The sequence below is a fragment of the Physcomitrium patens genome, chromosome 1 (genome assembly GCF_059467195.1).
Source record: "Physcomitrium patens ecotype Gransden chromosome 1, ASM5946719v1, whole genome shotgun sequence".
In the NCBI taxonomy this organism is placed as follows: Eukaryota; Viridiplantae; Streptophyta; class Bryopsida; order Funariales; family Funariaceae; genus Physcomitrium; species Physcomitrium patens.
Genome location: NC_143410.1, coordinates 7238870 through 7266433, shown reverse-complemented (window position 1 = coordinate 7266433; position 27564 = coordinate 7238870). Strand labels below are relative to the sequence as shown.

At 38.0% G+C, this 27564-nt stretch overlaps 3 protein-coding genes and 1 pseudogene across 15 annotated transcripts; 3 read left to right on the top strand and 1 right to left on the bottom strand.

Moving 5' to 3' along the window:
* Positions 1–1097: 1097 nt before the first annotated feature.
* LOC112282415 (calcium-transporting ATPase 1, endoplasmic reticulum-type) lies at positions 1098–6641 on the bottom strand. Of its 4 annotated transcripts, XM_090249004.1 has the most exons (9): positions 6331–6605; positions 6009–6104; positions 5599–5742; positions 5171–5311; positions 3605–4972; positions 3276–3494; positions 2790–3068; positions 2215–2610; positions 1098–2080 (listed from the first exon to the last, which is right to left on the bottom strand). In XM_090249004.1, exons 5-9 carry the CDS (start codon positions 4574–4576, stop codon positions 1181–1183), a joined length of 2766 nt encoding a protein of 921 aa, XP_090105130.1. In that variant the 5' UTR covers positions 4577–4972; positions 5171–5311; positions 5599–5742; positions 6009–6104; positions 6331–6605; the 3' UTR covers positions 1098–1180. The 4 variants fall into 4 exon arrangements, with proteins under 4 accessions (XP_090105130.1, XP_090105119.1, XP_090105129.1 ...); XM_090248993.1 differs by having other exon boundaries at positions 5599–6104; positions 6331–6609; XM_090249003.1 differs by having other exon boundaries at positions 6009–6605.
* A 6812-nt stretch (positions 6642–13453) lies between these two features.
* LOC141044316 (triosephosphate isomerase, chloroplastic pseudogene) lies at positions 13454–15013 on the top strand (annotated as a pseudogene). Of its 2 annotated transcripts, XR_016502180.1 has the most exons (3): positions 13454–13514; positions 13690–14496; positions 14756–15013. The product of XR_016502180.1 is annotated as a triosephosphate isomerase, chloroplastic pseudogene, transcript variant X2 (transcript). The 2 variants fall into 2 exon arrangements; XR_016502177.1 differs by lacking the exon at positions 14756–15013 and having other exon boundaries at positions 13690–14594.
* LOC112276929 (uncharacterized) lies at positions 14765–17844 on the top strand. Of its 4 annotated transcripts, none has more exons than XM_073532848.2 (5): positions 14765–14904; positions 15158–15227; positions 15828–15900; positions 16238–16318; positions 16455–17844. In XM_073532848.2, the coding sequence occupies exons 2-5, from the start codon at positions 15187–15189 to the stop codon at positions 16581–16583; spliced, it is 324 nt and encodes a 107-aa protein (XP_073388949.1). In that variant the 5' UTR covers positions 14765–14904; positions 15158–15186; the 3' UTR covers positions 16584–17844. The 4 variants fall into 4 exon arrangements, 3 of the variants coding, with proteins under 3 accessions (XP_073388949.1, XP_073388948.1, XP_073388952.1); XM_073532847.2 differs by having other exon boundaries at positions 14775–14904; positions 15103–15227; XR_016502182.1 differs by lacking the exon at positions 14765–14904 and having other exon boundaries at positions 15103–15227; positions 16455–16639; positions 16896–17844.
* Positions 17845–23556: 5712 nt separating this feature from the next.
* On the top strand, positions 23557–26758 carry LOC112285819 (uncharacterized). 5 transcript variants are annotated; one of them, XM_024527042.3, is made up of 2 exons: positions 23557–24062; positions 24690–26758. In XM_024527042.3, the coding sequence occupies exon 2, from the start codon at positions 24954–24956 to the stop codon at positions 25779–25781; it is 828 nt and encodes a 275-aa protein (XP_024382810.1). In that variant the 5' UTR covers positions 23557–24062; positions 24690–24953; the 3' UTR covers positions 25782–26758. The 5 variants fall into 5 exon arrangements, with proteins under 5 accessions (XP_024382810.1, XP_024382820.1, XP_090105068.1 ...); XM_024527052.3 differs by having other exon boundaries at positions 23791–24062; positions 24670–26758; XM_090248942.1 differs by having other exon boundaries at positions 23802–24019.
* The last annotated feature ends 806 nt before the right edge of the window (positions 26759–27564 follow it).

Here is a 27564-nt window from a genome sequence, read left to right as displayed (position 1 = left end):
TTTCTGTCTTTTTTGCTCACTCTCATGTGATTTATTGGTGGAATTACGTTATATCGGTGTGAAAAGATTGTGAATGCCGTCATTGGTCGAATCTTCTCATAGAGAATTTGTGTTTTTTTGGAATACAGTTAATAGATTGTGTGAATTCTTGCTGTTGTGGTTAGATTTGTTTCATGTAGGTAGTGACCAAGCAAATCAAGTTGTGAGTTTTAGCATATTTTTTATTGATCATTTCGGAAAAAATATAGAACACAAGATAAGCATATAAACGTATGAAACCTTTGACACGATTTCATTAGTATTGTGAACTTTTGACCAACAATCCATCAAATACGAATTCAACGTTTTGTTTTTTTAATAATCATATTACTTGTTTCAATAAGAGATTTAAGTAAAACTAGTGACTTAGCTGACAGGTTTGCACATTTTGACATTTATTATCTTGTCATTGGACAATTTAAAATACAAACACAAAAACTTATCAATTTTTAATGTGTTTTAAGGAACAAGGATTAATTCCTTAATCTCTTCCTTTAAGGATTCAAGATTAAGTGTTTTTACAAAGAACACATAATTGCAGAAAGGCTGTTCTGTAGACTGAATTTAAATTGTAATGACTGAGAAGATAGGACTAATTTCAAACAAGTCATAAGATAATTCAGAGTCGAATAAATCCAAAAGACGTGTTTCATATTTTAATTGCTCAAATCGTCAGAAGAATATGCTCTTCACCGTCTTGGGTGAAAATACTAACTTTTAAAAAAGATTTTTTTCAAATATCACGGCTGAAATCTAAAGCGGATAGTAGGAACTGTTAACTTCCTGTTTCATTAAAAAAATTTATAATAGTTTTTAGTTGTGAACGCCTACTCCTGTGGAGATAACGAGCTGTTGTCTTATTACTTTTTCAGAAGCATCGTTGTTATTTAGCCACAGCAGACTATTGTACTCATGCATGGTTTGTTGGGACACAAATATTCGCCATGCCTAGGGATTCAGTATTTCGAGCTTTTCTCACCTGATCATGCCTCGACAAACCCAACTGGACACAAAAAAAATTAAGGATGATCCACAACCTTCTACTCAAATCATCATGCTTAGGAAAAAAGTAACAGCTTCATTTGTTTGAATTTATACAGTTGCACATGAGCCTCTGTAATGGTACAAAATAATCCAAGAGTTAGAGTTTCTCCTCTGCTTGGTTCTTCGCTAACTGTCGCCCTATAACTTTGAGCAACTCATCTAACGGGATAATTGGAAAAGAAATGGCCACCACTAGCAACCACTCATTCAAGTTCAATGGAACCACTCCAAACGAATCTGCCAACCACGGAGTATACAAAATGGCAAAATGCAGCCCCATGGATACTGCAATCGCCACTAGCAGATACCTGTTCACCCAACCGGGCGTTGTCAACAAACTATTATTCTCTGAGAGGGCATTCAAAGCATTAAACATCTCGATAACTACAAGAGTGGACATGGACAAAGTGGAGGCTTTCAATTTCCCCAGGGAGAAGTAGTCACAGGGGTCTCCGAAGACGAACATACGGTCACCGGCCGTGAAAGGAGTGACACGAAAATTAGGCCACAAGGAACACTCTCCCCAGTGGGAAAGCTGGTGGAATGTTACTGTTGAGTGACCGTCGCTTGAGAGGTCTATCCCCAGGAAGCTGGTGTCGTTTAGGTACCAGAGAGCAAAGACACCGACGGTTGCGAGGCCGACATAAGAGCCGATCACCATGAAGCGGAAGAAAGTCCACCCGCTGACGAGCCCGTCGGTGGAGGGGCGGGGAGGGCGTTCCATAATGTCTGGGTCAGGAGGGTTGAAGCCCAAAGCGGTGGCTGGGGCACCGTCGGTGACGAGGTTTACCCAGAGGAGCTGGACTGGGATTAATCCTTGTGGAAATCCGAGAAGAGCTGTGAGGAGGATACAGACTACTTCGCCGATGTTGGAGGAGATCAAGTAGCGAATGAAGGACTTCATGTTGTCATAGATTGAGCGGCCTTCTCGTACTGCTTTTACGATCGTTGCGAAGTCATCGTCTGCAAGGACCATGTCACTGGCCTCCTTTGCAACCTGTTGGAAATTTTGCAGATACACTACTTTGCTCAGCAAATAATCCAAGGATGCTGAGAAACGAATATGTAAATTATCTCACAAATTATCTGACGCCCTACAGTAAACGAATATGGGGAGGTTGTGCAGATTACCTCGGTTCCAGTAATTCCCATCGCAATTCCGATGTCAGCGAGCTTCAAGGCAGGGGCATCATTCACTCCATCGCCAGTCATAGCCACGATTTCACCCCCAGCTTTCAACACACGGACGATCTCTTGCTTATGAATTGGTTCAGCGCGAGAGAAAACGAAGCCTGAACCTTTGTTTCTGTCCCCAAGAAGAAGCTCTCTTCTTTCATTCGATGACAGCTTCATGAAATCTCTTCCGATCAATGATTTAAGAGACAAGTCTTCGTCTTCAGCAAAGAGTCCAATTTCTCGGCAAATAGCTTCTGCAGTGCTTTTGTTATCACCAGTGATGACGACCACCCTGATGCCTGCTTTTTTACAGTCCTCAATTGCGGGCTTCACTTCCTTCCGAGGGGGGTCCTGTATCGAACAAAGCAATCATAAGTTGTTGAATTAAACTTCAGATACTGGGCTTAATCTAACCCCGATTGTAACTCCACAAAACCATTCAATGCTTTGATTGTACTGACACAGTTGTGTGCCCAAGAATAGAGGAAAACAAGCAATGCCGTTTAATTTTAGGCGAAAGAATAGCATACCTGAAGACCGCCTAGGCCCACAAAGGTCAGTTCACTTTCAATTGATGAGTAATTATCAGCATTGACCAGTCTTTGGTGGGCTGGGTGCTCTGGTCCATTGTAGTCGGACATGCTACCGAGGTCGCGCTTAAAAGCACAAGCAAGAACTCGTAATCCCTGACATGCCATTCCCTCAATGCTACTAGTTATCCCCTGCCTAAAGCTGGGTGAAAGTGGAATGATGGTACCATCCTTGAGCTGCACTGAGGTGCATCTCTCCAGAACACATTCTGCTGCTCCCTGCAATAACGAGCACCACATATTACGTTTATCTGAGGCATTACCTATAGCTATCTCATGTATCTAACGCGTTAATCTAATTACATTCTATGTAAACGGAAATGCTATCAGAAAGAAAATCTTGAAAAATGTAACAATTCAATCTGCACAAATATAACAACCCAAACCTACAAAATGTAAATACAATTTGTAATCTGAGAAAGGTACCTTCACTAGAAGTTTGTTGCCGGTATCACTGCCTTGCTCCTTAATTATAACACCCATTGACTTCCGCAATCTGTCAAACTCTAACGTAAACAGCCTCTGACTACCCTCAGCCCAATATTTACACACCCCCATAGAATATTTTTCAGGAGCCGACAACCTCTCTGCAGATATTTCTTCTTGTAGACGTGCATCAGGTACTTTTAACTTCTCAACTAATACCTGAATGGAGAGAAGTTGATGAACATGTCAAAGAAGAACATGAACGTACGAGAGAGAAATAACTTCTGGCCACAAACTTCAGATGCTAGAATTCATGCCATAATGCGTACCTTGAGAGCTGCTTCTGTGGGCATTCCGGTTGCTGTAAAAACACCATCTTGGAGCTGAACCCCGGCATCATTGCAAACAGAACATATTTGTGCAATAGACTGCAGATTTGCATCAAGACTTTCCGGCAAATCAATAATTTCACCATCCCGAGGATCGTATGAAGTTCCAGAAACTCTAAAAGTACGCAAAGAGCCCTCTGTATCCACACCAACCAAACGCACAACCGACATCTGGTTGGTAGTTAAAGTGCCTGTCTTATCTGAGCAGATTACACTAGTACAGCCAAGAGTTTCCACAGAAGGCAACTTTCGCACAATCGCATTTTCTTCAGCCATACGACGAGTACCGAGAGCGAGACAAGTGGTAATAACTGCCGGTAAGCCTTCTGGAATGGCAGCCACAGCAAGTGCCACTGCTACTTTAAAGTAATATGTGGCTTGATCCAGGTTGAACTCAAAATTTGTAGGAAATCCATCGACAATTTCCCAAGAAACGAAGTATTTATAATTCACCAGCCACACAACGATGCAGATGGTTCCCACCACCTTCGTTAATAAGTCTGCGAATTCGTCGAGCTTCCGGCTGAGGGGCGTATCATAATCTTCTAGAGAGGCTTCATGAATCTGAGACTGAATTTTACCTATTTCTGTGTTCATGCCCGTATCAGTTACAACACACACAGCGCTCCCATTTGTTACAGTTGTGCCCGCAAATGCCATACAAAGCTTGCCCTGCAACTCAATTTCATCATCATCCCCTTCCTCGGCTTGCTTTAACACGGGTTGGCTTTCTCCAGTAAGAGAAGCTTGCTGCAAGCGTATAGTTCCCGATTTAAGCATAGCAATTCGCATGTCAGCGGCCACTTTGTCACCTGCTCTTAGCTCTACGATATCTCCTGGTACCAAATCCCGGCTCGGAACGTCCCTGAATTCGGTTGCATCTCTCAAAACGCGGGAGGACTCAGACTGCATCTCCTTCAAAGATTCTAATGTGCTCTCAGCTTTCCGTTCTTGCCATACTCCAATCACAGCATTGAGGATAATAATTGACAGTATTACTAATGGCTCGGTGAAGGCCTCCACTCCCGCTGATTCATTTTTGTCTAAGTCAGAAAGTGCTAGGAGGAATGAAACTCCAGCTGCTGCTAGCAGGATTTGCACTAATGTGTCCTCAAATTGCTCCACAACCAGGAGCCAGAAGGGTTTGGCCTCACCCTTTTCAAGCTCATTCCAACCGAATCGTAGGCGCTGCTTCTCCACTGCGTCAGCACCGAGTCCGCTATTGAGATCTACATTGAAGTGTTGTAGTACCCCTGCGAGGGGTTCAGTCCAAGCTGAGAATCCCACCCGCTTTGTGGCACCTCCATTCTGAAAAAAAGAGTGAGACATGATGGTACAATTTATGTTCGGTATGAAAACGTGCTAGCATACTACAGCTGCATTTTATCAAATGCGTTCAAATGCAATCAAAAATGAAATCTTAAGCATAATAACTTTGTCTGAAGTATCTGTCTAACACTGTATACAATGTGAACCGAAACATGCACCTCCTGTATCATGACTTACTTGGGGTTTTGAAAGAGAGGCCCCTGAAGGAGCGGTAGAATCCACGCTAACTTTGTCTGCAAGATCTGTTGCACCTGCATTTTTCTGGGCCCGTATTATAGGCAGCTTTCGGAGCCTAGAAGTTGAGGACAATGTCACTCTCTGCAGCCCAACGTCGAATTCGTAAGTATCTCACCTCAATCAAGTGAAATAAGCACTTCATTACATCAGCAGGTTCAGCTATTATTAACCCGCTATGTGAGCTAATACGAATAAATTGTATCAATTGAGGACAGAGACATATTAACCTTTCTTCTGAACTGCTTTCTGTGCTCCTCTTTTCTCACATGATGTGAATTTAATTCTCAGTAAACCACTGAAATTTATTCAAGACGATATTGTTATACAGATCCAAGTACAAATTATTAGAAGAGTACACGAGGGCTTACTTGAATAAGGGCAGGATCCTTGAAGCTTCGATCACTACTAATTTGGCGACTTAGAAATGGCTTGGAAAAACGGCTGTTGGGAGCAATGCCCAGGCAAATACCAGCCGAAGAGACAGAAGCATGTGTCGCAGAGGCTGCTGTAATCTGAGCCATGCTCTTCAACTACTTCAGTGAACTGCCCCGCAGTAATATAGTGGCCACAACACTCAAGTGACAGACGTCCGTTGATTCTCGGTTTGCCAAAAATTAAAACCAGTAAGACCCTCGTGTAAATTGTTTTTCTTCAAGACACGAGTAAAACTTGCTTCAGGTATGACCACGTGTAACTGCAGCCGTAATTAATGATGCCGTTTACTGGTTATCTCTCTAAATTTTCAGGTGCACACATGAATGCAAAAAAGAAAGGTCACCTTATCGATCAGGCAGCTACCTCAGCTCCAGTCATGTCCAAGGCTCAATGCAAAAGAACACAGCACACGACTGTCATCTGTTTCACTGAAATGACACTGGACATCATCGCCCACAAAATCATCAAAAATCTCAGTGGCGGAAATGGCAGAAAATACGCTCTCAGCTACACCACAACATGGATCTCAACCGTAATCCACACGTCTCTCCGCATTCACTGCACTTCAAACCTCCCCGGCCTTGTGTCCCACACAAAATGCACAAAAACATCGCAACGAAACTCAAATTCCCCTAAAAAAACTTCTCACTCCAATTCCTTCTCACCTACGAAAAAAACCTCTCGCTCAACCCCCAATGCACTCAAAAAGCACAAACTCCTTTCGCGGACCCAACACAACACACTCTCGCCGCGCACACGGGAGCGTCCACGCCATAGCCAGGAAAAGATCCCGTCGTGAACCCACCAGGGGCCGTAGGATTAAGCGCAAGGATGAGAATTCGAGAAACCACTTGCGAGAGAAGGATGCATTCATCGGAATCGGGATGGGCGTGGAGAGCCTGGAGAGCCTGGTCCGAATCTTCTTCACTTGCATGGGGGTGGATTGGTGGGTTAGATTGGTGGGATAGATTGGTGGGTGGGTGGGTGCGAGTTGCAAATCCACGACGACGACGACGACGTCGACGAAGCAGAAGAAGAAGCCGAGCTGAGCTGAGCGGAGCTGACTGGGTGGCCACAGCAAAGGCCCTGATCTCCACGCCAGAATGACTCGGACTGGCCAAGTGCCACTGGATTCGCCAAGTGGCAGTCTAGCCCCTTGGCTGGGTGACCCCTCCCCCAAATATCCATCCCGCGATTTTCCCCCTTCTAAATCTCGGGTCTCTCTCATTCACACTCTCTCATTCGTGACGTCACTTCCGTATGACGTGTCCGGATTCTGCCACGTGGACAGACGTGAGTTTGCGTGGTTGTGCGACCCCCAAATGTTAACGTGCCAGTGCCCGTGGACGTCTTTTAGCCCCTTTGAGGACATGAATCTTTTTTCATTCTTTAACTTTAAAATTACTTTTCGGTTTTAACTTTAGTGGGGAATTATTTTTTGTAGTTTTTTTTTTGGGGGGGGGGGATTTTTTTTAGTTGTCGCTGTTATGCAATTAATAATTATACTGTTAATTTCTGAGCTTTATTGTTTCAAAGACCTTAATTTACACAACAATTTTTGCTTTTCAAATTCTTTCTGAGCAGTAGTGTTTACCAACCTTCGTTTTTCTTTTTTTCTATGGTCCCGTCATTGTTTGTTGATAATTTATAATTAAGTTGATTAAATGGGTGAAAATAATATTGAGGCTTAGATTGTGTTTTTCCTTTTCATTTCAACATAATTTTATGGTACTCATTGTCATGTATCTGTTAGATTTAGAATGATAAATTATATGATTAAATTTTATTAATTATATTCTTCTCGCTTTAAAAAAACAAAATCACATAATTTAGACTTTCAAGTAAGAAATGATTTTTATTGCATGCAGAAAATGAATTTTTAATTAAATACTTTTCAATTCTATTATAGTTATTGACTATATATAAAAGGAAAGTATACACATAAAGATTTTAGTGAAATAATGCAATACATTATCACATGGATTGTTTCTACAAGCATGCAATACACCACTTGCATTTATTTTTCATATTTTCAAATGATTCAATTTAAATTGCACTGAAAAACGTTTCTATGAACCAATCATCCATATCCTCCACAAATTCTACACTAATTTACTACCATAAACACAATTCCAAGGATTACGGTGCCATGTTTAATCATCAAAATATTTGGAGCATTTATAAAGATTGTTTAAGTATAAATTTAACTAATATAAATATTGAATTTCTTCAAAATTATTTGTACCTCTACTAACCATACCACTCAACATCATGGCAATTTGATTTCAACCAATTGGATGCTATTGTAAAGCTACCATTTGAATGAATATCAACATCCTCTTAAATACTATATACAATAATACAAGTATATTAGTTATATGTAATATGGAAAACGATTAAAAAGTCTCACAATTTCTTTGAACAAATAAGATTGTTGATTCATAAATAAACTATAAGGTTTTATATTATATTGTGATCTTGAGGACAATACCATTATAAAGATTATTAATTAATAGGATATATGATTAGCTTAGAAAATATGGTACGATGTTGATACAAATAAGCTTAAAAAAACATAATCCATATTACCATGATTTTTATATAAGTCACTTGTATGCATAGAATTAAGAGTTTAATTAAATAAAATATTTAAATAATATATATATATATATATATATTTAGAGTTTGATAAATTCAAATTCAACTGGATAAAATACATGCTACATAACCATAAAGATATCACTCACCATAACTTATAATTACAAAAGTTATAAAATATATAAGTGCAAAAATTATTCTTTTACATATTTATATTGAAAACCACTTTTTTCTTAATCAAGTGGGCCAATGTACTTTTAGTAAAGAAAATCCTAACATCCAAAACTGAATTTTATTATAAATTAATGTGTTGTTTAATTATCATGTAATCTTTTTGCATAATCAAGATCCTATACATAACAAAGTATGATGTATAATTGTAATAAGTAAATACTTTTATATTCATGTAATGAACAATTAGAATTTTGTTTTAAAGCAAACATTCAATTTCCTAATTGAAACAATGCTTAGCACATAAAAAACATTAGATTCTATATATATATATATATATATAGAGAGAGAGAGAGAGAGAGAGAGAGATACATATATGAGAATGATAAAATAACCCAATTTTTTACTAAAGCAACCCATCTATCATCACAATCATGAAAAAATAATTACTTCTAGATTCATTTTTCTAACATTGGATTTGCAACCAATGAAAAGAAAGCACATTCATCTACAATCACAATAATTTAATCTTCATTATTGCCATCCATAATGATAGCTACAATAGTCTTTAATTATAAAATCCTAATCATTTCTTTAAAAGAATGAGGGACCTACTACAAATTTATCTCATTACTTCACTTCTCATTGGGATGACGGTTTAGTTGGCCTTCCCTTCCTTTACAAGAGGAGTTGCTTTATTCTCTTGGCCCTCTCATTCTATTGCTTCCTTGCCACCCTCTTCTCTTTGCATCACTACCTACCATCCTTCTCTCTCCACATTGCTACCTTGCTACCCTCCTCTCTCTATATTGCTACTCTCTTCATTATTGTCCTTAGTATATTGATACGAGGTATTAAGCAAACCACATATTAAAATTGTTCTATTAAGAAAACTACATATTATAATTGTTCTATTAAGCTTATATCTATATAAAACATATTATAGCTAATATTAACATTATGCAAGGCATGTTATAGTCTTTGGATTCATGAAGTCTAGACTTTTCTTTCAATATTGTGGTTTTATGTGAAGTAGTCAAAAGTATTTGATCTTCATTCTAGTTAAAGATGATTTGTTTCAACTCAATTAGAATTTATTCATTTAAAATGAATGTAATTGCTTTTTTATGCTACTTGTCTCATTTTGTGCATCTCCAAATCTCTATTTGAATGTTGATGTGGGAATTATATCACCATTCAAATATAAAAAAGTCTTTGTTTTAAATGATGGCGATGAGGTGAGCAATAAAAAATCTTGATTTTTGATAAAAAATAATTAACATTATTGAAATATAAGACTACTTGCAAGTTTGTGGCAAGAGATGTCAAGAAGTCAATAAACTTTATACTTTTCTTGGTTTGTAGTTTGATTTTAATATATATGTACTGACCAATTTATAGATTTAAAAGACAAGATGATTTTTTTAAGGTGTTCTAAGATTGTTATTCTACAAGCTGCATCTAGTTGATTCTCGTGCAATTTTATAAAAATTATCTTGTGCTTTGTTGAATGAGTAGGTAGATTTGGACCTTAGTAATTATGAGGAATTTTTGGATGTTACTTTGACTTACAACAACAATATGACTACCGAATAGTTGATCAAGAAGAAAGTTTCTTCCATTGTAGCATCTCTTCAAGTATTTGTGTGCATGTGTGGGTTGAGCTTTCATTTCCTTGATTTTTCACCATGTTCATGTTCTTCTCTAATTATATATTCTATATTGCAAAGCAGTACAGATTGATTGTTGATTTGTGTTTTCTTCTTCATTAGATTATTATATCAATAATTGGATTAATCAAACTTTTTTTTGTCAATGGTTTCATTACAGTAATAATAAATTTCTAGTTCATGCTCTTTAGGAGTAGTATATTTGGTTTTGTTGATTAGCCTAATAACTATGGAATGGCAATAAATATGGCATGTCAACACAAGCCGCTTTGCTGGATTTTGTTTGTTAGGCTGCTACTTTAAGTGTTTGTTTTTTTGGAGAGAAGAAGAGAAAGAAATTCAATTTTGGGCATGTTAGTGATTTAATCCATCTATTGTTCATTAGAAGGTGCAAAGTAGGACCTTATTTTGACATTTCAGGGCTATAAATCTAAGGTTTTGGATCTTAAGCACAGATTATATAGATGGTTGGGGGATCTTTGTTGATTACTAAGGATATGGAGGTATGCAAGATTTTGAATAGTGTGTAATAGGGAGCAATGGGGGCTTTTTTGCAGATGCAATAGTTAGCTCTATCATCAACATATATATTTATGTGTTGTTCATCAGAAGGTGTTGTATATTAGATGATGTCACAAAACTAATCAAGGATCAAGTTGTGCTTTTCAATAGGCCATTTCTTTGCACTCATTACAATTACAATTCAAATAAAATGTTCTTTCTATATGGTCAACTTCATTTAATTTTTTTTAAATAAAATTCAAATATCATTTAAACAAAATTTGAATGTATATATTATTTTGAAATGTTAATAAATCTTCATTAAGAAATGAAATTAGATACATCATTTTTACTTTATTAGTATGAAATAAATTGATGATTAATATCACTTGAAGTAATAATCATCTATAATTTTTCAAATGACTATATGTAGTACTTTTTAAAATATTTTTATTAACATACTATTAAGCTCTATTCTATTTGTACATTATTTATAGATAATTGCAAGGAAAAATTTATCCTTGTAGGACATATGTGGATATTATGTCCCATTGACTTACAATTGATGCAAAAGTGTCTCCTTGTTCTTGCTTCTATAGTTTCAAACTAAAAATGCAAATTGTTGTGTGGATGTTTTAATATACATGTCACTTCTACTATTTCTTGCTCCTTGAAGTCTTCCCTTCATACAACTTACTTGTTGATTTTTTAATTATACAGTTATTGTTGAAAGATCAACTAATCTTTCATATAGATTCTCTTCTTGATGAAGAAATAAAACATCAAAAGTTTGACTAACAATAGCATCGAGTAGATGTAAACTTTCAAAAGATAATGAAATTGTAGGTGGTATTAGAATAAAGTGGTTAGGAGTATTTACTAAGTAGTATTGATGATGAAAATCACTAATTGACAAAACATCTCCTCTTCTCAATAAAATTCTTATTTGATGCTTATATAATAGGCCTAATGTATTTGTCATTGTCCTAATATACTTATTCCAAAGATTAGTCTACTCCAAATCAAAAAGCTCTACAAAACATGCACTAATCATAGTGATTCAATTTGCAAAGAATGAATACCATCCTAATTCTACATTGTTTAAAAAGTATTTTTTGCAATTTGCTAATACATTTTTTTATATATGCTAAATGCAAATTAATACTTTTGAAACAAAAAATATTAATTCAATGGCATTTATTAATGCTAAATCCCTATCAACACCTATGCAAATGGGTCAAATTTCTCCATATACTGCTGAAATTGGATTAATGCCTAAGAAAAGAAAGATTCTATTTCTTTATGGAAAAAAATAATATCAATGGTAAATGAGGTGTTAAAACTTGTCATTTCTACAATATGTAATATTTTGAATTATTCATTTTTTATATGCAATCTATGAAAATGGAAAAATGGTATTTTTTTGCAAGTTGAATACAATCAAAATGTGCAAAAAATAGACAAGTAATTTTATTTTTATCATCACAATGATAAGTAAAATGGTAATTAGCTTCTTATAAAGTTTCTATAAGACATATAATAAGTGATTGTCGAGTAAGTGCAATGCAATGTAATTTTTGTTACTCATTATAAATAGTTTGTGGAATGACTTTGCTATTAGTATCACTCTCTTGTAAGGCAACAACATTTTTGGTGGAATGCTTGTCGCTAGCAATTCTGAAGTTAGTTCTTTTTTGATTGGTTGCAAACGGCAAGCAAATAGATGGTCTAAAAAGAAAAGAAGTAACTCCATAGTTGTGAAGAACATTTCAAACAATCAAATGCAATTGAGTACTATTATATATACAACAAGCATGCAATATAAATGGGCATCTTGTTAGATGTCTTGCACTATTTCATTTATTAGTATGAAAATTTCAATTATAGTAAACCTCTCCTTTGTCACACTTGTAATCAATGTGATCTTTGTCATACCATCATTTGCATACGGCATAGCCTTGATTATGTATAAATTCATCAATACTATATTTCATTTCTTATATACTCTAAAAATATCCCTTTAATGGTGTACATAGATATTTTTCACTTTCTATTGCAAAATGAAAAAAAATTATAGAACGTACAATTTTATTTCCTCTATCCACTATACACAATCTAGAAAAGAATATATACTAAAATAAGATGAAGAAGCAAATTTAGTACATACATAATTACAAGGTAAGTAAGAAAAGAGTAATAGAAAGACATTATTACTAGCCATTGGGAACTATTGAGAATTTTTGGGAATTATATCCAAAATAATGATTTTGTTATCCAAATATAGATTATGGTCTTAATGACGAAGAAGATTTGTACTATCCATGTGCAAAATTTTGATGATGGATGGATTACTTTTGTAAAAATTTGGGTCGCTTTATCATTCTCCTAGATATAAATATATATATATATATATATAAGAACATATGTAAATATTTTATAATATTTAAGAAAAATATTGTAAGTATATTAATTTGAAATATGTTAATAGTTTTATATACACTATAAATAGTATTTATTAAAAAAATGTTTAATAACAAGAATATGAGGTGATCATTGTATAAAATTAGAATTTTATTAAACTATTAAATGAGCATGATAAAATGTATGTATATATATATATAACCGGATAAGAAAGAACCACGGTCAAAAGGGTCCGTGAGGGCTTCCATGACCTTGCCAGCGGCAGCGGCTGTTCTTCTCCATTTGCGGCCGCCGCCTCTGCAGCCGCTGGCCCCTCGCGGCGTCTTCTAGCGTCTTCGATGCTGGTAGAGTCAGCAAGCTCGGCACCTTGTCAGCTGGGAGGGTTTTAAGACTACATACACGGGGCGGTGGTGATGCTGTGGAAATCTGTACTCTCCTCGCCCCTGTTTGATCCAACGATGTTGTAATCTGTGCTCCTCGTTACTCAGGTGAGCCTCATCTGTTGTTATTGTGACCCCCTGTTGGATTGCATTCATGCTCATTTGTGCTCCTTTTTTGGTTGCACTTCGAACGGGTTTTCGAAGGGGGAAATTGTGAGGTTGTTTTTTGAGGTTTGTGGCACTTGCTGTGAATTGACATGGACGTGACGTGGTTTCGACTTAGGGAGAAGAGGGAAAAAATAGGGTTATCACCATGACTGGATCAGGGAGGTTCTTCGTTGGTGGGAACTGGAAGTGCAATGGTAGCACCGCGTCGATCAAGCAGCTCGTGAACGAACTGAACAGTGCCAGCATTGAGAACGATGTCGACGTTGTTGTCGCTCCCCCGTTCCTCTACATCGGTCAGGTCATCGGGTCCTTGACCGACCGTATCGAAGTCTCAGCTCAGAATTGTTGGGTGGGCAAGGGTGGAGCCTTCACCGGTGAGATCAGTGCCGATCAGCTGGTCGATGTCGGCGTGAAGTGGGTTATTCAGGGCCACTCTGAGCGCCGGCACGTTATCGGAGAGTCTAATGCTACCATCGGGAAAAAGAGTGCATATGCATTGTCCAAGGGATTGGGCGTAATCGCGTGTGTTGGAGAGAAGCTTGAGGAGCGTGAAGCTAGCCGCACCACTGCGGTTGTGTTCGAGCAGCTGCAAGCGTACGCCGACGAGATTTCTGATTGGTCTAAAGTCGTCATAGCGTATGAGCCAGTGTGGGCTATTGGCACTGGCAAAGTTGCCACTCCCGAGCAAGCGCAGGAGGTGCACGCTGCTATCCGTTCGTGGTTGAGCGAGAAGATTTCGCTTGAGGTTGCCTTGGCTACTCGCATCATCTATGGTGGTTCTGTTAACAGATCCAACTGTGCTGAGCTTGCGAAGAAAGAGGACATAGATGGATTCCTTGTAGGAGGAGCGTCGCTTAAGGGACCGGAGTTCGTCTCAATCTGCAATGCTGTTACTGCAAAGAAGGTTGCAGTATAATCTCGGGTAACTCTGCGGCTGTAGGCTTCATGACTCTAATTGAGAACTCTTGCTTGTAAATCATCAATGGAAATACTGGACTAGGAGTCCGCAATCATAGTGAACTGTGTTGGTACTCTGCAAAATTCCTCTGGCTTCTCATGGTTCATTGAGTCCTTGTTTTAGTGCGTGTACTTCCCAAATGCAGTCACAATACCACCACCTTGAATTGTGCATGTGATTGTATGATTGTCTAAAGTGATCAATTTGCTTTCTTTTGCGCAAGAGCCGCTGCGGACCAAGTTGCTGACATTGCCTAAATGCCAATCGTGAAGGATAGCATTTTTTGTCAGCCACAATACCGATATTTGAGTTTCCCTCGGCACTACGAACAGTTTCACCAACGAATTTTGGGAAATTTTGCTGCATACCTTCGTACTAAATATGCCTCTGCTTAAAAACTTTCTTTGTTACAAGTTGGACTCGAACCACCGTTTTGATGTGTAATGATGTGAAACGTAATACATTTTAAAATTCGATGGAATCGACGTTGTAAAACATTAAGAAAGATTTCCATTTTATCAGTTTTGTGATAATTTGCTCTCTAATACACTCCAATAATGTTTTTCACAGGGTCGGTGCTGTCTTTTTAGCTAGATTTCGACTTATCATGGGAGTTGTCTCGCAGAATGAATCGTGCCCACTTAGCTGAGGAGAATGGTCCTCATGCTCTACCATTCACTCGCCTTCGAGAAACGGTGAGGCTTTTGTGCATGCACTACTGATGTTTTAACTGCGTCGTCGCACTAACACTCATGCATTTGTCGAACGTTCCGAATGTAAGACTTCTGGATCAGAGGACAAACCTAAGTGAACATTTGATTTCATGTAATTTTCCCGAACAACACCTCCTTGACTGTCAAGTGTGATGCAAAATGTTCAGGATTGATTTTATAAGATCTATCTGTTAATGAGCTTGTCTCAGTGCACTCAAACTCCATCTCCAACTTTGTACTTGTACAACCAGAAACGCAAATTTAATGTAATAATCCGAGAATAGTTAAGTATAGTACCCCTCTTTAAATCCGTAACTGAGCCGATCACATCAAGTATTAGTGTGGTGCGTTTGCTCAATCCTTGACACTGTAATCAGGTCACTTAATCCTATTCCGAATCTGACCAAAGACGCTGTAAGACAGGTGCCATGCTTTACGATCTGTCGAAGTTTAGATACACCATTTGGTATACCACTGACCGTCATGGCTGCTCAGTTGTTGCATAAATAGATCTATTCGATAATTGGACCTTCAGGACTAACTCCATGTTATGGCACGCTTGGGGAAACGCACACGCTTCAGTGATGATGGAAAGGCTCTAGGGACAGCAGGGCGACCATGCAAGCTGGAACCGTATCACGGTTGCTGTCACTGGGTGGGTGAGCTTGCTTTTTCATGAAATTTATGGCGCACTTTCAAATTGCTTTTCAGCTTAGTTGCTGATTGCTGTTGTCTTCGAAGGTATGGTCAGAGCTTTGCGTGAACTTAATCGTCCGATGGAGCTGAGAGGTTAAGGGTGTACAATATTGCATTCCCCTCTTTCTGACCTGTCGTAATTCTCTCTAAGTTTTTAGGTGGAACAACTTTGGGGACGGTTACTCAAGGTTCCAAATGGGAGAGCAATCAAAGATTGTCTCAATGACCCAGACAATCATTGTCGAAGCTAAGGTGCTCAGAAGGAATTCTGACACAGCTTTCATCTTTGTCTGCAGATTCGACATCGAAACGTGAAGTTGCGAGCTGGTTTCCGAGACATGGTGGGAATTCGAGAAGTTTTCGAGAAGAGGGTTCCAGTGAGTGCACACAGCATTGAATTCTTCAGTTCGATCAACACGAGAACCTTAGTTCTATTCATCTGCATGATGTGATAGGTTGTATTGCTCCAGCGAATTGTGTCAGAGTGATCAGAGAGTGTGTTCTTCCCTGCAGTTTCAAGTGCGTGGTGTCCAGTGGCTAGACAAGACCTTTGCCACGGATAGAGGGAGACGGAACAATGAACTGGATCATCGATGCTGGAAACTTGCAGTTCTTAGAAAGAGGTCTCAAGTTGACCCATGAAGGGCGTGTGCATGTCAGATGTGATGAACCTCTTATGCACAACAGACTCTGCAGGTGTAAGTCAAAGGATCCACGAATTGAGTTTGGATACAGTCGATGGCGACTGGGTGTGATATATTTGTATGTAGCTTCCATGCCTGTCTGTGCTTCCATTGACCGAGCAAGAGGTATTGATCAGAACCCAAAGTGTGGTCCAACTGTCAGGGGCTGTCGAAGTGGAGTTTCAGCTGTCCACGACGCTTTTGTCGTATCCTATTTTATTGTATGCTGATCCGACAGCGTCAGCAATCATGTTCCGCTGTTTGATTGCAGGGCATGTGACAGGAGTTGACTTACAGCTCAAGTCTTCTGGGCGTTAGTTTGTTGGAGATCCGTGTTTGGATCACTCGGTAGCGCCTCTGTGCTCGTACTCATTACAACGTGTATTGATGACTGATCTACTGAAGCAAGGAAAACACTAAGGAAATGCTGCTAAGAACGACATCAACTCTGCTATCGAACGGGAGATTGGTTCCTGGAAGTTCCTTATTTAATTCAATACGCTCCCGAACCATCGAAAAACGGTGGTGAGAGGGTCGAGCGCCGGATTGGGAGGGTGATAGCAAATAGCTCAATCAGCTGAATCCCACGTAACAATTTCAGCTTGCAGGACTGTTAATCTTCGCAACAACTTGGTACACAGTTTCTTCGAAACAGGTGTGTGATTAGTCAAGGTTGTGGTCACGACGCTGTGGAGGGTAACACCGAGCATGAGAAGGAACAGTAATAAGAGGAAAATCATAACAGTACCCGTGAAGAGTGAGAAATAAGGGGGATGGTTATACAAAAACCAAGCAGGTACAATTCTTCGTTCTCGGCCAATCTAAATAGACTACAGGACAGGCTGCGCGGAGCGCATCGTCCGGGCTCGAAGCCACAAGCAGATCGGAGCGCTTGATTGGCTACTGAGCAGCGCGTCGGCCGACCTGGGAAGAGGGTTCGCGATATCTCGATTTTTACAAAACCTAATTCCGGAACCCTAATTTTGCAACCCTATTGTTCCGTAATCGAATTGGTTATGAGCGTGACAACGCGGCAGGTGGATTATGGGAGTTAATTTAGACGTGCATGTAACTAAGCCAAAGTTATTATGTTGATTAGTTACATTTTAATCACATCAATGTCTTTGTTGGAACGACATTAATATTCACTTGTATGTGTTTTTTTGTAAGTAAAATCAACACCTTTCTATAAATAAATATAACTTTGACGAGTCATTTTACGAGTGTTATTTTTAAGAAACATTATTTCAAAAATAGATTCGACGTACAACAGAATATGTTCATTTTAACAAATTATAATTATAAATTGGTTTATATCATTTACAACTGCATTTTGTTGTAAGTGCAATAACCAAAGTTTCAAAATTTTGGATCTAATAGCTTTAAATTGTTAGCATGAGTCCTGAAATCCAAAAATATGAATAGATTTTTGTTTTTGAATACATTATTTCATTGTGAGCACAAAATTTATAAAATGTGTATATAAATACTAAGATTATCCTTGTGACAAGACAGTTATACAGAAAGAATCAATCAAATTGTTCAATACATAATCAAAAAGAAAAGATCTGTGGTAATCATAATCAATAACTTTTAATTGATCGTGCTTGACTCTAATGAACATGATTTGATAACATTGTAATATTTTTGTCATGATTGATGTTTTAATGTGCATGTTCAACCCACAATTTAAGAAAAACACACACACCTACATTAATAGATATATGTCCAACTTATTTTCTATTTAACTTCAGTATCTTATATAGACTCTTTTTGATTAAATCAAAATTTTCTTCTATTATTTTACTTTTTATTATGTTGAAGAATATATCTTTTTTACTTTTTATTATTAATCATTACACATATGACACCTCAAAGATTTTACATATATATATATATATATATCTAGACTCATCAATATCAATCCAAAGTGATAATAGTAGGTGTTGCTTTGTACTCATTTGCTTTGTCATGTGGCTATTTGTTGAGATAGGTTATCAAACACAATGCTAATTTTCATAATAACGAATGACGGTAATCAATTTTTCAAGTAATGTTCTTCAAGTGAAGAAGTAAGATGCAAGTAAAATACATGCAACTTCTTGTAATGATCATGATTTCAATACTTGTTTAAGATGCTTGAACGCATTGGAGGTTACGACAAGCAGAAGTTACACTATATTTATTTAACTATTTATCATTTAAACTAAATTCTGTGATTTTGTGCTTTGCTGTAAACGACAAAGCCACCCATTTACTCAAAGAAACGCAAGAAATCACATACTTCGTGAAATATACATATGAATATATGAACAATGGCGATCCAAACAAAACACAACAAGGTATAAAAAAGAAATAATATGAGGACAAGTGCAATTGTCAAGTCTCCCAGTCACATGCAAGGATAATACACTATTGTATCCCAAAATTTTATCTGACCGGTTTTGTTCGTGCATAACTTTTGCTTTTTGGATATAAAGAGAGGGTAGCGTGGTCCGGGTCGTCTCCTAGTCCCGCGGGCCCCATCGACAGCTGGGAGGGCCGGACCGGGCCAGGTACGGCGTAGGCATGGGCGCCCTCCGAGCCTCGGAGGACGGGCTACGACGCTGCGACGTTCGGCGGCGCCGGCAACCGCGGGAGGAAGGGCGGCACGTGGATCCCGCCCCACTCCCACGCTCATGCCCGTTCCCATGCCCGTGCCCCATGCCTCGCCCACACCTCGCTGCCCACACCCTCGCTGCACAGACACGCTGCTGCTGCGCTGTGGGCCATCGTTCGGAGCCTGGATCCTCCGCAATGGCCACACAGTGGAAGAGGAAGAGCAGGAGGGGAAGAGAGTGCAGGGCGTGAAAGCACTCTCTGTGTCTCTAGTTTGGTGTCTGGCTTTTGGGAATCAGTTTCGGCTTGTCTCGTGGGGAGTGGGGAGGGAAGGAATCGCCTGCCTGGCTGCCTGGCCACACAGAAAGCGAGAGACAGAAAGGCAGGCTGTGGCAAAGGTTCATTAGTTCTCTCGCTTGATCAGCTTTGTTTCACTTTCTCTCTCTCTCTCTCGCTCTCTGTTTTTCTCTCCCCGTTCCTCCTTCGGCTGCTAATGATGGAGTCGAGTCGTCGTCTGTTTCACGCTCTCCCCACGCATGGATGCAGGAGTAGTGGGGTTCCGCCTGGTGTGCTTGGCAGTGAGGTACAAGCCACTAGGGGGTGCGACGCCCTCGCCTAGCTAAGCTTCAGTAAGGTTGCGCCGTTTTACGCTACACAATTCTCCACATAAAGTAAATATAAATATTGCGACAGGAGCACACCAATCCGGTGCTCTGCACATGGATAGAGGGGATTCGACTTCTCATTCATCAGCCTCTGGACCATCGAGATGGATGAATGAGAAGTCGAATCTCCTCATTTAAGGCTAGGGTTATATTCTATTCTAGAACACTATTTTGAGTCATGCATATGATTACTTGTTGGTTTTTGTTTTTGTTTCTTGTCTTCTTTTTTAATATATATGAAAATATAACTCTGTTTTTATATAATAATTATTGTGCACGGATGAGTTCCATATGTATATAAATGTATCTTATTAATATAAAATTTGATGTCATTGGTGACAAAGACTAAAATACAGAATTGTTTTCTCAAAAGTTTTTGTCATGGACAAATTACGAAATTGAACTTCATGAAACTTTCAAAATTCTCGGTGGATGTTTGAATTCACTTGGAACATTTTGTTAAGCTTCAAAAGATTTTTACAAATCTTTAAAACATCCATTTAAAATTTCTTTACAATTTGGCCTTCTAATGATATTTTATAAGCTTCTCAAGTATTTCATAAAAAGCTTTCCAAACCTCCACAAATTCAATAACCCTGTTCAAATTTTCATAGTTTTTACAGGATCAAAGTATGTCAATTCTTGTAAACTAAAACTGTGGGATATTTATTTCGTTTTTTTTTAGCACTGTTTTTCTTAGAAGCTTTTTAAAAATTCATCAAGTTGCAAATGTTAAATATTTTCAACATGGATCAACATTTAAAAATTACTATTAACTACAATCCCAACCTTCACAAATATATTCAAGTTATGTAAGGTTTTATAAAATCTTTTGATATATGCATGAAACCCAAGTTTTAAGTATATAATTTGTATATTCTATTATAAGTATTTTTTTTATAAAGATTATTGAAGAACAACTTCAAATTAAACTATTTAATGATATAATAGCTACATAATATTAGCAATATCCATAAGTAATTTGTTAATGTTTATATTTAAAATTTTCAAAACATAGATAGATTATTGTTACTTTCTACTAATAAAAATAAAAATAATAAAAATAAATAGAAATAGCAATTATTCAATAAAGAATTGACAAATTTTAAGAATTTATTCTAAAACATCGATTTGTCTAAAAATAATTTTATGATTTTAAAGAAATGTTGGCAATCTCTATAATGTTGATGATCAAACACACACACACACACACACACATATATATATATATATATATATATATATTGGAATGTATTTATAAAAATATTTATTAATATTTATTTGACTATCTCATGTTATAAATATTAGAAGTCTATGATGGTCATATTAAAGCTAATCAGTACTTTAAAAGTATAATCTAATTGGATGAAAGTTTTGGTAAAAATATTTATATTAAAGAAATACAAGTTTTAATTAACAAAATATACCTATCTGAAAAGAGACCAATTAATTGTTTTTGGTAATATCCAATTAGATACAACATTTTTTTATAAAATTTGGCAGAATTTGACTTTTTGAAACCATCCTCTATGGACATTTTGAGTTTATATTAAATGGAACTGGATAAGCGAATACATAGTATGATTTCAATTTGAGTTTGCTTGTTTAAATATATTCATCTCTCTAATAAGAAATCTATCTAAGTAAAATTAATAATAAAATTTCAATAAGTTAAACATCTATTTAAATAAAACATTATAATAATCTTGTATGATCTTTATGTATTTTTACATATCTAAATTTAGCACGTGTGGAATAACAATTTCGTTTACAAAAAATATACATATAGGTTTTAAACAATAAACATATAATTGTGTATATCATATGAAATAAGTTAATGAAATTTACTTCTGTGTTTTATTCATTCATTTATTTGTATTGTGATATTAATTTTTTATTCAAAAAGGCACTATTGAATGAATGTATTTCCAAATATCATTTTAAAATTAACAATAATTATCTACAATAGATTTTTATTCTACTTTAGTCTTATCAATATTGTTTATTAAATAAAAATGTATTTATGATAATCCATTTAATATATATATATACATGTATTTCAAATTTTATAAAAAATATAATTTATTTTTATTACTTGCCTAAGATTTTACTTGCTTGTACAAATGATACCTGCCAAAGTAACTGGATGGCATGACATCAACAAAACAATGAGGATGTAAAGAGTAACAAATAATGCTGCCATGATTAATGAGGCGCAACTTGAGGTCAAAGAATATTTAAGGATTGAAAAAATATAACAATAATAAAAGCCCAAGTAACAGTTCTTTTTTAATGTATTCAAATATTATCTGATTTCCTACAATGAAAACAGTTTGCTGTTGAGCTGAAAAAAAATAAATAGCTTTCATTTTGAATGCTTATCAATTCTGTTTTGTAAAGTTTATAATTATTACAATTTGATATATAGATTCCAAAACTGTTAAGTTACCTGTTTTAGAGTTCACTTTGAATCTTTATCATCAATTTTTTTGAGAAAAAAATATTCATATATATATATATATATATATCTTTAAAAATTATACATAAGCATCTCCTGTGTAATTCAAATAGACTATTTGACACATATATTTGTTAAATAAATCCCAAGTTTCAATTTGTAAATGAAAATAATTTATTATCAAATATAATTAATAATTCAATGTGAATTTGATGTTTTATTTTGTGAACTTATTTGAACGCCTTCATGACTTCAGTTTATTAACTTCAAAAATAAAATACTAGAGACACTCTTAAAGTATCATGTATTAAGGCATCACGTGTTGGGTGAATAAAATAAGGTTGTAAAACAAGTGTTAACAATTTACATAAAGAAATCTAAAATTTTAAAAAGAAAAAGAATTTAAAAAGAAAAGAAAAGAAAAAAAAGAAGAATATACAATGCCAACGCCATTATCTAATTTGGATATTGTGTAGAAGGGAATAAGAAGAAAATAAGCAAGAACCAAATAAAACAAAGTTTTCTTAAGAAGATTAAATTAAGCACTGACAGCTCTCTTCCATGAGGATAATAATTAATTTTGGGAGCTATTCCAGAAGGGCAATGGTTATTAGTTATTAGCTATTTTTTATTGCTTCTAATTTGTTATTTTGTTATTTATTATTTAATATTGTTTTTAGTCTTTGTGGGGCACCGTTCCCTAAACTAAAACACTCTACCCTGGGAACATGTGCCCAATGGTGGGATATGATTGGGGGATAATAAAAGGGGGGGGGTACATTATCAGCCTTGTTGTGGGGGTTTCTGTGTTTAATGAGCCCCTTCGTATTCTGGCTGCTGGGAACCATACACGAGGGAGTTTCATTCATCCACACATCTACCCATCCATCTAACGCCCCATCAAAAAATAAGAACACACAATTGGATGAATAATCCCCGACGAACAATACGAACAAGCATGGGTTCGGCCCACGAAGTCGGTGATAGGGTGGGGGAATCCAGCCAGCCAGCATGCCCTCATCCGACCCATCCACCACCACCACCGCAGAATGAACACAGCGAGGAGGAGTGAGTTCTTATCCGGAACATACCCGGGTCGGTTCGTCCACCTATGCCAGCGAATGATAAGAGGAGCGGGGACCCGGGGGGAGGGGGTATCGACATCGGGATTCGTATTGTGTTCCGTAAGGACACGCTCAACCTCCGCCTCGGAAGTGGGGGGGGGGGGCTGCTACCTGCTATTGCTGGGTCCTCTTTCCTTCCCTTCATCCCTTCGTAGCTTAGGTCATCGCGTCTTTTGCGTCGTTGCTTTGACCAGTCCCAGTTCTAAATACTCAAGGAGACCATCGCTGCAGGCAGCTGCAGGGGGAGAAGAGCGAGAGAGACGAAGAGGGAACGAAAGAGATAGAGAGAAAAGTGAAGAGGGGGAGGAGGAGGGAGGAGGAGGAGGAGGAGGAGGGGGGAGGGGGGGTTCAACTAACAGAGAAGAAGCAGTGGATGCGGGAAGGAAAACACACGGTGTGTATGAGTGTGTGTGGGTTGGAGCACGACAAACATCAGTCAGTCACTGGGTGAGTGAGTGAAGTGAGTGAGCTACAGGTGGGTGGGGCTAATGAGGATGATGATACTCATCATCACGCGCTCTTTTTTTGGGGTGCTTTGGACACTTGGGACGTGAGATTCTCCCCCCTCCCTCATTTTTCTAATTTTGTAGCAGGTAAATTTTGCTCGCATCTGGTGGTGGTAAGGGGATGTCGATGGCTTTGTCTGTTGGTGGTTATTTTTAATTTTAATTTATTTTTTTTTTCTTTTGTGTTTTTTGTTTTTGTGATTGATGATCCCTCTCGTGTGGAGACTCTTTCTTGCAAGTGAGTGAGTGAGTGAGTGAGTGAGTACTGTGGGTGAGAGCTGTGAGTTTTGCGTCACACTCTTGCAGGTGATTGGTTGTCGGATGTTTCTGTCAATCAGGTCTCTCGTCAAGGTGTGGCCGTTTGTTCGTCCGCTTCTTCCCTTATGCGTCGCTGGGTCTAACACATGACGACTTTAGAGGTTGGTCAAGGTTAGGCGTCTCGGGTCCTGGTTTATAGGCGTCTGTTAAAAGATACCTAGTCTCTGGGAGGGGGGATTCAAGTTTGGAGGGATGTCCTCTCTTTCTTTAAAAGGTATTCTTTATGTTAAAGATAGTTGGTCCATTGGTGGTGGTGTTTTTAAGCGGTGGCAGTTGAAGGTTGTGAGTTGGTTGCATGGAATGGATGCTGAGTGAATGGAGCTTGTGGTTTTTGAGAGATGGAAACGGAATGTGAGATTCTGAGCCCAGAAAACAGTGCCGTTGTATCTTGTTCAGGTGTTGCTTGCATGGGTCTGGAGATAGTGCTGCAAGGGTAATTCTGCAGCCGTGGTAGCTCGTTCATAAAATCGTGAGAGCTCTCCTGCGAAGGCTGCACACTTAGAGCGGTTGTATTTGCCCAACTGAGTCACGAGGTGCGAGTTAGGGCAATCGTCGCAATTTATCATCGCAATCCTAGCATGAGCAGTCCGTTGTGAGAGGATAGACACACGGGGGATTTTTGGTGAAGCTTGTTAGGGGTAAGTAGGTAGGTTGTATTTCATGGCAGCTCCTATATCCATGGACCTCAGCGAACCAGGAGAGTTGGGAAAAGTAGGCAAGAGTGGAGGATCGTTAGCAGTTAGCAAATCGTCGAGCAAGATAAAGAAAGGCTTGCGACCGACGTTGGCACAACCCAGACTAGCTCCGCAGGTGTACAAGACAGAACCAAGCGACTTCCGCTCTCTAGTACAACAGCTGACAGGCACTTCCTTGCCTGCGAATCCACCTCCCTCTGGACCCAAGCCTCCCAACTCCAGATTGTCAAGCCTTGCCCCACCGCCATTGAGACCAACCGGCACCTACCCTGCTCTTGTCCAGCCTTCTGCACAACCCTCTGGGCAATTGCAACCAAACCCTGCAGTAGCGATCCACCCACCCTCGTTTCCTTTCGCAAGCTACTCCCCTCTATCAAACCATGGTGCCTCGCCATTCCCTGTGCCATCTCCACTGTCATTTTCTCCGTTACCCAAGCTATCACCAAGTGACCAAGTTTGGGTGAACTCGCTGGAGTCGCCAGGCAGCGCAGTTATCCGACAACTTGCCGAAAAAATTGCGGAGGGTAATGTTCCAGCATCAAAGCCAGATACAAGCGCAACCGCGGCTTCTTCTCTCCCTCCCATGTCGCCCACGTTCTCCAATCTCAGATTCTCCTCTACCTTCGGCCTTCCTAGCCCTACTGGCTTCCCAAGCCCCAACGGGTTCGGCTTCGGTCTCGGGAATGTCTACAGCTCCAGCAGTTGCTTCACACCCTCAGCCGCGTTGGCCATGGACGCCACTTTCAGTTTTCCTGAACCAGACCTAGCCATGTCTCCAGCTAGTACGCCATAGCTTTTGTGAACTCCAACAGTCAACCGATTTCACTCATTGTGAAGCATATGAAGGTATTGAATGATTCCTCCTCCTCACGCCAACCTAGCCGCACAAGTATTACGTTGATAGGTGGATGAGGTACTCTCCTAACTCTACTCAATCTACCTCGCCACTTAAGGGGTTTGGCTAGTCCTTATTTGAAATGGAGTGTACAGTCTATGAGCTTAGTTTCGATCATGCTGAAAGATTCCGGCCACATCACGACTTGACGCTCTTGATGCTTTGGAGGAGGAGGAGGAGGAGGATTATCGATTAATGGAGCTTGTAGCACTGGTTTCGGAGTGTTAAAGGTGTTTGATTGGAAGGTGGGTTACAACTTCCGAGGAGAACGAAGTTGAAGGATCTGCGTCATGTATAAAGAAACCAGTCGAAGACCAAACAGCAGTGTACAAAAATATGCACAACTCTGAGTTTGATTCTTTGATTGACTCTTACAAATTGCGGTCTCTAATGATCCTATACACCCCACAGAAAGATCCCATGTATGTAGACAGTGATCACGTGTGAAATTGCTTTGTGGAGGCCTCGAACTACACCGTCTGTTGTAGAGTTTGCAGACTACAGGAATACACTTTGCTGCCTCAGAATTCCTAAGGATGTTGCTACTGCAGATTCTCCTTCACTTGCTTGGGCGATTTGGTCTCTGTACATGTGAGTTTGAGTGGATTTTTTTGAACTATTTCTTTCAATTGCTATAACGATTAGATTTCTCATAAAATTGAACCCAGTTTCTGTAATTCTCTAAGCTAGAGGTATCCAATTCCAGTCCTTTGAACACTTCGCATGGTTGAATCTCATGAAATGGCTTACCCAAATGTAATAGCAGCCCTGTTTGGAGTCAATCGTATTCGAGAAGTTACTTTAAGCTTACGTCTACACAGACGATTATTGTGGATCTTATGCAGAGTTATTATACATTTGGACCCTTGATTGTAGCTAATTGTATGACTTGGTCAAGCACTGTATTTTGATTTTGTTGCAGATTTGCATGTGAATGTTTCAACGAGTGCTGTTTCACATTTCTGAGCTCTGATTGCACTATTATCAGCGCATTATGTGAAGTCCATGGGGACAGACAATAATTAATTGTTGCTCTCACGTGGATAATAAGTCAGGTACAAATAAAGTTGTCAGATGTATGGCATGTTACATTGTAAAAGAATTGCATTGAGTTTTAATATGGTACTTAACTGCTGGTAGCATATCAAGACCATATATCACTTGAACACACAGTAGATTTTACATGGAAGAATGTGTAGTAGATCCATTGTTTAGAATTGACATACTGGTTGAAAACTGGAAGGAAACTCAGAGATATTATTTTTTATTTTAATTATTTTTCATTGGGTATGGATTTTAGTTTATATCTTCTTTAATTTTGATACACATGTCTATATATATATATACATATATATATTTATTTATATACACATAATCAAATTTCAACAATAATGATCAAAATATTAGTTAAAATAAAATATTGTCTAAAAAAAATCATATCTAAGAAAAACAATTAGCAAAATAATCAATATTAAATCAATAATTTGGTCACTTAAATTCATAAAGCTTATAATGATTGTGCATTTGTTTCATTATTTTCTTGTCAAAGAAAAAACATCTTTTTCAATCATATATTTTTGTTGTTGTAGATTTGAGGTAATTTTTGCTAATAGGTACAACAAATTGCTCAATTAAATTAAATCTCAACAAACACAACTACAAACAATAATAATTTACACAA

Excerpts from the sequence above, each read along its gene's own strand:
- LOC112285819 (XM_024527042.3), top strand. The coding sequence starts at position 24,954 with ATGGCAGCTCCTATATCCATGGACCTCAGCGAACCAGGAGAGTTGGGA.
- LOC112282415 (XM_024519964.3), bottom strand. The coding sequence starts at position 5,751 with ATGGCTCAGATTACAGCAGCCTCTGCGACACATGCTTCTGTCTCTTCG. Across the intron at positions 3,495-3,604 it reads CCACAGAAGCAGCTCTCAAG|GTATTAGTTGAGAAGTTAAA; the intron begins GTACGCATTATG and ends CTCTCCATTCAG. Across the intron at positions 2,081-2,214 it reads TGGGAATTACTGGAACCGAG|GTTGCAAAGGAGGCCAGTGA; the intron begins GTAATCTGCACA and ends AATTTCCAACAG.
- LOC112276929 (XM_073532848.2), top strand. The coding sequence starts at position 15,187 with ATGGTCCTCATGCTCTACCATTCACTCGCCTTCGAGAAACG. Across the intron at positions 15,228-15,827 it reads TCACTCGCCTTCGAGAAACG|TGATGATGGAAAGGCTCTAG; the intron begins GTGAGGCTTTTG and ends CACACGCTTCAG. Across the intron at positions 15,901-16,237 it reads ATCACGGTTGCTGTCACTGG|ATTCGACATCGAAACGTGAA; the intron begins GTGGGTGAGCTT and ends CTTTGTCTGCAG.